Raw genomic sequence first — 12,320 nt, 5'->3', positions numbered from 1 at the left:
TATGCAACCAGTCTATTACTTGCTTTGTTCAGACCCAGTGTCGGACGGTTCAGGAGGACCCGCCAAGTGTCCAAGGGGATTTTGAGGCCTAGAATCCTCTGAAGCCAATCTCTAATCTCTCGCCATAGCGGTCTAACCCGCGGGCAAGACCACTGCATATGTAACAGGTCAGCTGTTGCTCCGCACTGTCTGGGGCACAGTGGGGAGTACCCTGGTACAAATTTAGATAATTTCAAGGGAGTGTGATACCAGCGCATTAACACTTTATATGCGTTCTCCCTTAATGTCGTACAGATAGAACTCTTGGCAGATGCCGTTACTATCTTGGCCCATTCCTCCTCATCTAGAGTTTCCCCTAGATCTTTCTCCCATTGTTCCATGTATTTCAGTTTTTGATCAACTTTCTCCCCCGAACCGATCACTTCTCTGTACAGCTGCGATATAAGTCCACTAGTATCAGTCTCAACTAGACAGAGCTTTTCAAACATGGTTAGTGGGGGTCTCGGGGTAATATTATTATAAAATGCTCGCAGTTGGAGGTATCTGAAAATTTCTGTGAGGGGGAGGTTCTTATCAGCTCTAATTTGTTCAAATGGTTTAATGTCTTTTCTCCCCTCTAGATCTCGAAGTCTAAGTATGCCTAAATGTTTCCAAATTGTGAATTCTTTTCTGGTCAGGCCCGGAGCAAAGTCCGGGTTGCCCCACAACGGGGTCATCAATGAGCCTCTGGATGAAAGAGAACACCTACATTTATTGGCCTCCCAGATAGCCAGTGAGTTAGTCATTGAGGCCAGCGGCTTTTTTTATCAGCTTTAAGGCTTTTTTGGGTAACCAGATCAAGCTTTTCAACTCTATTGGGGAGCAAGCTTCACTCTCCAATGCTACCCATCTCTTCGAATCAGGGCTTGTGTGCCATTGGGAGATTTGACATAATTGTGCCGCTTTATAATAAGATATCAAATAAGGTAACGCCAGCCCCCCCGCCAATGTTGTTTGTTTTAGAATCATACCCTTTACTCTCGTTTTTTTCCCCTCCCATATGAATTTGGATATGGCAGACTGAAGTGAGAGTATGTCCGTCAGTCCAAGTGGCACCGGCAATGTCTGGAACAGATAAAGGATGCATGGGAGGAGATTCATCTTTATGCTATATATCCTGCCGATCCAAGATATTTTAAAAGACGCCCACTTTCTCAAATCCTCTTTTAGATCGCGGATCAGTTTGGGGTAATTTGTTTGATATATACCGTTGTAATCTTTGGGAATGACTACTCCTAAATATTTCACTCCTTGTTTAGGCCAATTAAAATTGAAATTGATCTGTATCAACTTCTCTGTCTCTTTCGGGAGGCTTATATTCAGAGCTTCAGACTTGGACTGGTTGATCCGAAAGCCTGAGATGTCATGGAATTTCCCCAACAAGTTGAAGAGGTTCGGTAGGGAGGTGAGCGGCCTCGAGATCGTCAACAAAACACCATCAGCGTAGAGCGCTACCTTGTGCGTTTGTGTGCCGGTCTCGACCCCTCCCACATCGGGATTATTTCTGATTTGGGCCGCTAAGGGCTCCATGCACATTGCAAATAAAAGTGGGGATAACGGGCACACCTGTCTAGTGCCACTTCTAATTTTGAAGAGGTCCGACGGAAATCCCTGGTGTACTACTTTGGCGGCCGGACCTCTATATAGTGACAGGATATCGTTGATCACTCGGTCCCCTAGCCCAAATTCTCTAAGCGTAGCCCTTTAGATACAGCCAGTAAATCCTGTCGAAGGCTTTTTCAACATCCAGACTCAACATCATAACTGGAATTTTACGTGTATTGGCTATATCTATCAGATCAATAATCCGTCGTGTGTTATCTGCGGCTTGTCGACCCTTAATTAACCCGACTTGATCTGGATGTATGAGTCTGGGCAGGATGTGACTTAATCTATTGGCCAGTAATTTGGCATACATTTTGATATCGGTGTTAATGAGTGAAATGGGCCTGTAGCTTGAACAGTCTAATGGGTCCTTCCCAGGCTTATATATTACTGAGATGGACGCTTGGAGCATCTGTTCTGGGAACGCGGCACCTTCTAGCACTGCATTAAACATTCTGAGGAGATGAGGCCCCAGGAGCTTAATGTATTTTTTATAATAGAGGTTTGAGAACCCGTCAGGTCCAGGTGCCTTCGAAGGTTTGAGGTCCTGAATAACCTGGGTAAGCTCCTCTGTAGTAAAGTTAGCCCCTAAATTTTCCCTCTCCGAACTGCTCAATCTTGGTAGTTGTGAGCCCTTCAGGAAATCCCTCATGGCTCTTTTTGTTTTACCATTATGTGCCACTTTTTCCCCGTTATAAAGATCCTCATAAAAGTTCCTGAATTCCTCCACTATAAGTTTTGGGTTAGCTGTTGTGGCCCCTGTTTTTAACCGTAGCTCCCGTATATTATAATTTGGGTGCCTATTTCTCAATTTGTTAGCCAGCAAGGTATTTGGTTTGTTTGATTTGTCATAGAATAGCCTCTTGGACCAACTCAGTGTGTTGTCTGTCTGGGAGGTTAAGACTAGATTAAGCTCGATTCTAGTGTTTTGAATTTCTTTGAGAAGAGCCGGACCCTGACCCCGCTTATGTTTGAGTAGCAGGTCCCTAAGCTTAGATTGCAAGGTGACAATTTTCTCATTCCTCTCCCTTTTCGCCGCCAACTTAATTAGGGTCCCTCTCAGGGTCGCTTTGTGTGCTTCCCATAAAACTGAATGGGACTGTACACTACCAGTATTAATTTGGAAGAATTGATCTATTTCCTTGCCAATAATCTGTTCGAACTCTGGGACCTTCAATAATGCCTCATTAAGTTTCCAGTTTGCTCCCTGCCTGTCCAGAAATTTTTGAGTACGCCGTAGCTCTATGGGTGCATGATCCGACCATGAAATATCATGGATCCCTGAGTGGGGATCTTCGGGACCAGTCTGCTAGAGACAAAGAAGTAATCGATTCTGCTGTAGGTGGAATGGGGGTGGGAGAAAAACATATAGTCCCTTTCTAACGGGTGCATCTCCCTCCAAATGTCTACCAGTTGACTATCCGCCAGTCCCTCCTGCAAGGCTTCTATATAGCTTCTCTTGTTGGGTTTGTGGGGGCCTGACCTATCCATTTTCGGGTTGACCGCTACATTAAAATCTCCTGCTAGAATTATATCTCCTCTAGCAACTGATCTCAGCGTATTAAAGAACTTCTTATGAAAGAAGGGTCTTGCTCGCAAGGGGCATACACCGTAGCCAATGTTATTGGCCGAGCTTGAATGGTTCCTACGATGACGAGGAACCTGCCGTCCCCATCTCTCTTGACCACCTCTTCTATAAAGGGGAGATTATTATGGAGCAGGATAGCCACCCCTCTCTTTTTTTAATTCCTTGCGGAGGAAAGATAAAACCTTTAAAAACTCTTATCCCAAAATTTGGGATCGCTTTTATTGCTGAAGTGCGTCTCCTGGAGTAGCGCCACGTCTGCCTGCTTACGCTTGTAGTCCGCTATAGCCACTCTGCGTTTGCCCGGGCTATTTAAACCCTTAGTATTGTGGGATACCATAATCAACGACATTGAGTGTCTGTTTTTTTGCTACTACATTTTATACCTCTACTGTAGACCTGTTGTACTCGGGATCCTCCCGGCCTATTTATCTCGACCGGGACCAGAACTCGCACCACAGGGGCAGGGGAGGGGTGGGAGAGGAAAGGAAGGGAAGGAAAAAACAAAACAATTGAGGGGCCGAGGCTGACCGTGGTCAAGTGGTCCCTTAGCCCAAGGGCCTACCTTATGCCCTGAAGGCCCAGGAGGGGCCTCCATCACCACGACCACCATCGGTGGGTGGGTGCCCGAGGGACTTGTCTGTGCATGGAGGTGAAACCCCGCCGTGCACAGTTCGAGACGCAGGCAGCCGACCCAGGCGGTCCCTAGACCGGCACCCTCCATTAAATAATGTTATGGAAATTTTACTTAATCAAACTATGTACCCAAATAAACCAGTGTGGGTATAATACTTGACCTATATACAGCGAAACTAAACTTGTCTTAGCCATCATCCCCGGCCATCTGTTCACCTCACCACTTCGTGCTCAGTGAAAACTTCATTGCTGCGGCAGAGTTCCATGTGGGCAGCCCCCCCCCTCCTCAAAGGCCCATCTCATTCGGGGTTTCAGCCCCTCTGGTTACGCATTACACTGTTTTGTCTGCTCTGTTAGCCTAATTCGAGCTAGGTCCCAGTCCGTTGATCCCTTCTCCCCTCCAGATGATTGCTTTGTTTATTATGTCCGCCCCCCCCATCTCCCCACCCCTTCTCCCCCCGCCACCCACTATCAGCTCCTTTGACTCCATGGTGGGGACTCTGCTTTCTTGTGGCCTCGGATCATTATGCGAGAAGTCCCTGGGCCCGGATCACCAGTGGTACGCAGCGATAACCATCTCGTCAACCTCCCCTTTCAGCAGGGCAGCCTAGAATCGCCCTGTCGGTTTCTCCGAGGACCTCGACTGCAGGCAAGTGGAGAGAAATGTTATACATCCGGCTCAACACGAATATGGAGGATCACCTCAATTCCTGCCCTCGTACTTACATTCTTTCCCTCCCAACCATAATGTAATCTTATCACCCCTCAGCCCCATCCATCCTACAAGAGGGATGCCTCTCTCTCTCTGACTCCCCCTGGGCGCTCTCTCATACCTTTCCCAGCCCTACCTCTTCACGGGTGTCTCTCTCTCGTTATCTCTCCACATTCTTCACCTTCTCTCACTCTTTCTCTCTCCACCTTCTCTCCCCCCCTCCCGTTCTTCCCCCTTCTTTCCCTCTCCCCCTGCTCCATCCCTCCACCTTCCGCTCCCGTCCCCCCCATTCTCTTCCCCCCCTCTCTCCCCCCCCCCATTCTCTTCCCCCTCCCCATTCTCTCCCCCCCTCCCCATTCCCCCCCCCTCTCTCCCTCCCCCCTCTCTCTCCCCCCCTCTCTCTCCCCCCCCTCTCTCTCCCTCCCCCCCCCCCTTATGAGTGGGCAACTTATGTGGTTATATTGATGGAACCGCCGTGACTCCTCCTGCCTCCGATGGTTTCCTTCTCTCCCCGCCGTCGTGCCTCCTGCTCCCCTCTGCGCCCCCCTCTGAGGAGCGATGTAGACCTGCTGGGCGCATTGCTCCTGCCTGCCCTCCTGCCACCAGGGGGCTCCCTCAGCCAATTCGTCCTCGAAAGTCCATGATGCTGCCATGCCGTCTCCCGCCACCAGTGGTCTCGCTCAGCCTGTTTTCTTGCTGTAGCTAAGATGGCCGTGTTTCATCTTACCGCCACCAGGGGACCTCTTCTCCTGCCTTCTTCCCCAAGTTTTGTTAAAATGGCCGCGCCGCTCCCTTCCAGCCATTAGCGGGGATCAGCTACCCACCGTCTGCATCTTATGAAGTTTTGAGCCGGGGAAGGCTCCTTTAAATCCTGGCTTGCGGATGATTGGCATCAGAGAGACAGTTAAGCACTGTGTTTGCTCCCCGATGCCTCCACATGCTGCCAATATGCCTCCGGAGCTGGAACCTCTGCTGAACGCTGCTGCTCAGGACCCAGGGAAGAGACAGGTAAGCCAATTTTTTTCAGGAACTCTGCGCCCCCGTCTAGGTGTTTCAAGGTGAAAGCCACGCCGTTTTTTATGACCATCAGGCAAAAGGGAAATAGCCACCTATAACGGACCCCATTGTCTCGCAGGACCCTGGTAATGGCTGACATGGCTCTCCTTTTTGTCAGGGTTTGTGGGGCCAGGTCCTGGAACACCTGTCGTTTCACTCCCTCAAGCTCCAGGGCCTTGGTTGCTCTAGCAATTTGGCAAATACTTTCTTTTATTTTAAAATAATGTAGCCTAATGATGATGTCCCTCGGCGGGTCACCCTGTTGCGATCGAGAGCACGGTGACATCTGTCAAACTGTAGCTCTGCTTTAGTTTTATCTGGCAGCATGTGCTGGAGCCAGTTTGAGGTGAATTCTTCTGGGTCCGACACCGATTCCGGTACCCCCCGCAGGCGTATATTATTGCGCCGGTCTCGGTTTTCGGAATCCCCCTGCCGGTCTTGCATGTCCGTGATCATTTTGTAGAGTTGGGCCGTGGTTTTTTCATTTTTTTGTATAGAGCTAGCATGTGCGTCAACTTTATTTTCAAGTGTGTTTGTTCTTTCCCCTATACTGTCAACGTCTTTCCTGAGCTCCCATAGCTCTTTCTGAAAGAAGGTCTTAATTTCTGAGCAGAACGCTTTCATGTCTTTTCTTGTGACCCAATCTTGGTCTGTGGCCTCCGCTCTGCGCGGACCTGTCACTCTCTGAATCCGAGCCCGCTATTTGCCTGCTGTCCTCCGCTCCACTTACTTGCGTCGGCTCTCCTTTTTGGAAATAGTCAGTCACCACGGAGGTTCTTTTACGTGTTGCCACTCTCTTTGGCATCCTTGAGAGCTCCGGTTACTGAATCTCCGCTTGTCTCTGTGATTTACTGTTTTTTGTGCTTTTTATTGCTTAATGATCGTGCCGGTAGGGACGGAGCCTCTTACTTAGGCGTCCATACACCTAGCCGCCGCGCATGCGCCTCCTTAAAGACATTTTTAATGTTTCTAATGTAGGAAGCATTTCCAAAGTCACAGCCCCTTTCTGATAGGCTCTAGCTCTTGAGCCCCGCCCTCTCTCTAGCAGTGAACCAATTGTATCGAGTAACTGCCTGGTCAATCATATTCTAGGAACTACATTGTCCAAAATGCTGTGCAAGAACTGAATGAAATAACCCTGAGCAAGCAATATATTACAGTTGATTACAGGAGAACGGATCGATCTGCATCTTAGCTAATCACTTGTCAGTGTGCAGATTGCATTCATGCACATATTAAATGGGGAGGAAAAAAAAAATATATATTTTTTTAAAACGGCAGCTTGAACTGCAGCTTTGACATCAGACTGGAATCTAGAGAGCAGTCTTCCATTGCCATTGTTTAACAAAGTTTGAAGCCAGTTGCAACAAACAATGGCAATAAGTATAAGAGGAGGTGGAACACCTACTGTATTACATGTTTGGTGCGTCGGGCGTAATAGCAACTTCCAAATGGAAGAAGAGAACAATGTTTTATTTATTACCCATTTACAGAAGATGGGTAAACTGAAGTACCAACATTTAAAAAAAACACTTGTGTACATAGGTCTGACTTTGAACGTTTATATGAGACAGACTTTATCACTGCTACTATTGCACAAATATACATAAGCCAGAAAAGCTATTTTCCCCATGCTGAACACATTGTAAATGTGGATCTGTTGCTCTGTTAAAATGATGATTGCTGAGGAAAGAACAGAATTGATTACGTAAAAATACACAAGCACCAAATTCAATTAAACGTCTGTTATTTTATTATATTTGGTTTTTCATAAAAAAATAGGACCAGGTGTATAACAGATCTGTACAAGGAGGAACAGACAAACTGTACAGCTTTATTATTATCAATGATGAATTTCCCGCTCTCTCAACAATAGCCATGTTTGATGCAGGATTTGCACCACATGACAGTAAAGCCCAATGCTCATTGATTAAATGAATATGATAGAAGGGCACATTCCAGATCAGGGGAGAGGTCCCGGCAGAAAGTGGTGAATGGCCATTGCACTCTCACCAATACTTTCCGCCAAACACCGTGCGTCAAGACTTGCAATACATATTTATAGATAATAAAGAAACAAAATACAATTTTGGTAAATGTTTGTGAGCAGTGACTCCAGTTTCAAATGTTTCATTGTCTTCAATGGTATAGTTGCAAAGCAGCTGATTAATACATGACAACATTTCTTCTGAAAAAGTCATCTTTCGCATTTGGTTAACTACACTGCTGCATGCAGGACCTGCAACACAGTAAGTAGCACGCACCTTTTCAAGCAAAGTAGTCAACACATCCTATTACTGTACATACTGTATCAACAACAACGTTTGTGCACCTTGCAGTTAACATGTTGTGTCCCATATTCATAATTAACTCTAAGGAAGGACTGAAGGTTTATGTGGCCTAGTGCAAACCACATGCGTTTGATTCACCAAACTTGTGATTTTAACCAAACTGTGTGTTTAGGAGAAAAGTGTCAGGAGGCAAATCATTTCTTGGATGATGTGATTGCGAGAAAGTCTAGAGTGACAAACAGTTTAATGAAGACCAGTATCCATTTTCGGAGGAGAAATTAGGTATCTGGAAGGATAAGGATGATCAGAATAAATAGGCATATTCACAATGGAGGTATGGCCAGTGATGGCCCAGTTAGTTTACTGGGTAATATATTTTCCTTTTTGTTGAAACCTTTATAATGTAGGGTCACGGCCATTGAATACTGATGTTAAATGTCTAAATCAACTACTGATAAGTGTTGGCCCAAATAATCTTTTTCAGGAAATCAAAGGATAATGTATTACAAGATGTACTAATTTAGATTTGCCTTACATAATATTTTGGTTTTACGAAAGCATTCTGTAACTTATTACTTCACCGGCAGTAGGAATAAGTGCCTATAATATGATACTTTAATAAACCTCTGGCATGAAATGCCTGTCACAGAATCATGCAATTACTGGATCTGATACCCAAAGTCAGAGTTGGCATATGACTGAACCAGAAGTACTGTATATGTTACAGCATATTGTTAGGGTTATGGTGCATTTTTGTGCCTTTGCAGATTTAATGTGGTTATTATTGCCACTTATGGTATGTGTAAAACACAGAAGTTATTGTACTGTAGCTGAGGAACGTGTTGCCATTTAACCACGTATTTGTTGCATGGGCCTCTAGCAGTGGAAACATTTGGATTATCATTCTGAGCATTTAGTGAATGCAAAACTGTAGTTGAGGATGAAAGATAACCTTGATTTTTCCATTTTATTATGGAGTGGATCAGTCAATCTCAGATTATCAGGGATAGTCTTAGACAGTTCTAGTTCTGCAGAGCTCATTCTGTACTTTACGGTACATTTACTGATTTGGGGAGTATAAAATAGAACTACCGTCATCTGTCCCTGGTAATATTGAGCAGTGTGGTCTCCCTACTTTAAAATGACCCTCGTGCTCAGCAGATCTACCCTCTATCTCCCCTCCTGTCTTGACCTCCCTGCCAGTGTGTCCATCAACCAAAGTAGGGATTCTCATTCTGGAAGTTGTAATCCGGGCACACCTTCTGCACCAGCTTGTAGTCAATGCTGTAGAAGGAGATGAAGATACAGATAACCTTGAAGGGTTTGGCACACAGCCAGGCAGCATGGCTTTGAGTGTGCTCCATGTAGCAGGATTTGGCCGGGTCATAAAGGCAGGGTTTGTTCTTCAAGGCCCTGTTGGTCTTTTCATATTCCACCCTACAGTTGAATGTTTTGGTTTCTCTGGTATCCAAAGTGGACTGCTGGAGGATGTCAAACTCCACCACCTTGGTGGGAGGAACAATGCTGACGGACACGTTGCCCAGGCTGGATGAGTTGTGCCGGAAGTAGACACTGAATGTCCCATTGATGTGGTCCACAATTTTACCGGTCACCAGCAGACTGAACTTGACCGTCTTGATGTTGAAGTAGAAGTCCCCCCAGCCAAAAATCTTCTTGGTCCTCCCGGTCTTCATGGAGGGCTTGCGCTTGGCTCTCTGGGCAATCCCCCCACTCACAGTTTGGTTTCTACTCCATTCCCATGGGCTGAGAGGAGATTGGATTGGGGTCTTTGCCTTGAATGGGTCAGTGGTGAAGACACGCGATGGATGAATAGAGTGAGGCTTGGTTGTGCCATATTGTCCATTCTTCACCATTCCTGTGGCCCCCACCTCAAGATATCCCAATGTTTTTGTCATGTGGCCTTCAAGGCAGAGTACCTAGAGAGAGAAACACAGCTGTTAGCCATTCTTCCCAATGCAATCTAATGCACAGACAGATAGACCACAAGAATAGCTCATTGTAAAAAAGCACATTTACTCTAAAAACATTTAACTTTAAAAATGTGTCGCTACTTCTGGTGTGGAAGATAGGACAAACCATTTATTTTGTTCTTGTTTCCATAACTGCATCATGTATATAGGAAAATTATATATGACTAAATCATGAGGTAGATAATTAATTATGCCAGCTATAAAACCTAGTTTACTGTCTACAAAGTGTAAAATCATGTCAGTTAAGCTTAGTATTGAAAATACTGCTGCACATTACAATTTTTGCCTAATTGAAATTTCAGGTGATTAAAGTTACATTGCCTTTCTGTTTTCAAATCTCCATCTATGATGAAGTATACCCACTCCCTCCTTCTGCACATCCTCCATTCTATTGGCCTCTGTGACACTGCCCTCTCCTGGTTAACATCTTACCTAACTGACCGTACTTTCAGTGATTCCACTTCGGACACATCCTCCTCTTCACTCCAACTCATAGTTGGTGTATGCCAGGGCTCTGTTCTAGGACATCTACTCTTTTCCATCTACACCTCTTCCTTTGGTAAACTAATAGTCATTTGGTTTTCACCATCACCTCTATGCTGATGATACCCAAATCTACCTCTCCTCTCCTGATCTCTCAAATCCTTTGTCACTATTTTTCTTCTACCTCCACATGGATATCCAATCACTATCTTAAACGTAGCATGTCAAAAACAGAACTTATCTTTTTTTCTCCTTCCAACATTACACCTATACTGGATTTCTCACATGCAATAGAACAGCGGTGCGCAAAGTGGGGGTGCGAGATTTTCGGGGGGTGGGAGGGAGGACGCGGCTGTTACAGAGGCCCTGCACTTCCTCGAAGGTATTTAAAATAAATGATGGGGATTGCGCAAGGCCTCTGTAACTTTTCACTTAACTGGAGATCCAGTGACACATCTCCATGGTGCAACCGGTGTCAAATGATGCAGCGGGGTCATGTGCCGTCACATTACTATGACCCGGGGGTGTCATTTGATGCCAAGCAGTGCAGGGAGGGGTGGGGTGAGTGAGCCGGCGGGGAGAAAGGACAGGGGGCGCATGTTGATAAGTTTGTGCACCCCTGCAATAGAAGATTCCACAATAACCCTGATACCCCAAGTTAGATGCCTAAGTGTCATTCTCGACACATCCCTCGTTGATCTCACACATTCAGTACCTCTTCAAATAATGTTGTTTCCACCTCTGCAATATTGCTAAAATACATCCCTTCCTCACTAAACAATACACGAAAATGCTTACTTGCGCACTCATTATATCCCGACTGGACTACTGCAACCTGCTTCTAGTTTGTCTCCCCCATCAGCCATCTGTCTCCTCTCCAGTCCATTCTAAATGCTGCTGCCAGCCTTGTTTACCTCTAACTGCTCTTTTTCTCTTGCATTACTATGCAGGTCAATACAGTGACTACCTTTACTCTACAGCAGGCCTGTCAAACTTGGGCCACCACAGGAATTTTTTTTATAGTCACTATACCCTACACGTAAACTTTTTTCTTGAGATTTCCTTATTAAAAATATGTAAGCATCGTTGGTATCTCTTCCCCCTCCTCCTCTCTCCATCCCCTCTCTCCCCATCCCCTCTCTCCCCCCCATGCCCTCTCTTCCCCCATCCCCTCATGACCCATTTCTCTCTCTCGTTCTCCCCCCCCCCATCACCCATTTCTATCTTCTCCCCCATCACCCATTTGTCCCCCTCCTTTCTCCTGCTTTGGGGCATGTAGCGAATACAGGGAACAGGTGTGGGGGCAATTGGGCAGACGGAACCACGAACATGCCCACTGCCGGGTTCCAGCGCAGCGTCTCCCTGTCTGACCATTATGGTCTTTCTGCAGCCAGGGCTGCAAACAGCTTTCCCGGGGCACAGGACTAGAGTTTCCACCGGACCCCCCTGTGTTGGCGACCATTCAAACCCGCCCCCTCTTTTTCTTACACTCACCCCCTCTCACACACACACACCTCGCTCTCTCACTTCCTCTATTTTCCCTCCTTCTCACACACGTCACTCTCTCACCCCCTCTATTTCCTCCTCTTCTCACACTCACCCCTCTAATCCTCTCCTCATCCTCTCTGTTCCCCTCTCTCGCTCACTGTCTTACTCTTCTTCCCTCCCTGCCCCACCTCTCTTGCTCATCACCCCTTTCTCCCCCTCCTCACTCTCAATCCTCCACAATCTCCCCCTCCCTCTTATACCCTGTAGGAGATGAGTGCAGAGGTATAACCAGGGAGACATAAATTTGGGGGAAATAAACATTGGCTTTTATTTAGCTTGTATCGTCAAACAACACAGCTTTAAGGCAACAAACAAAATAAACAAAACACGCCTATCCATTTGTATGAGCTTACTCACACTTCCCAGTCCCTGCC

At 46.2% G+C, this 12,320-nt stretch overlaps 1 protein-coding gene across 1 annotated transcript; it reads right to left on the bottom strand.

The window, feature by feature from the left end:
* Nucleotides 1–7,401: 7,401 nt before the first annotated feature.
* NXPH4 (neurexophilin 4) lies at nt 7,402–9,857 on the bottom strand. Its single transcript, XM_075593407.1, has one exon. It carries the CDS (start codon nt 9,838–9,840, stop codon nt 9,136–9,138), a length of 705 nt encoding a protein of 234 aa, XP_075449522.1. The 5' UTR covers nt 9,841–9,857; the 3' UTR covers nt 7,402–9,135.
* Between the last annotated feature and the right edge of the window lie 2,463 nt (nt 9,858–12,320).

The sequence above is a fragment of the Ascaphus truei genome, chromosome 3 (assembly GCF_040206685.1).
Source record: "Ascaphus truei isolate aAscTru1 chromosome 3, aAscTru1.hap1, whole genome shotgun sequence".
Lineage (NCBI taxonomy): Eukaryota > Metazoa > Chordata > Amphibia > Anura > Ascaphidae > Ascaphus > Ascaphus truei.
This window is presented reverse-complemented; position numbering and strand designations above follow the sequence as displayed.

Coding starts and splice junctions, on each gene's coding strand:
- NXPH4 (XM_075593407.1), bottom strand. CDS start 9,840: ATGACAAAAACATTGGGATATCTTGAGGTGGGGGCCACAGGAATGGTG.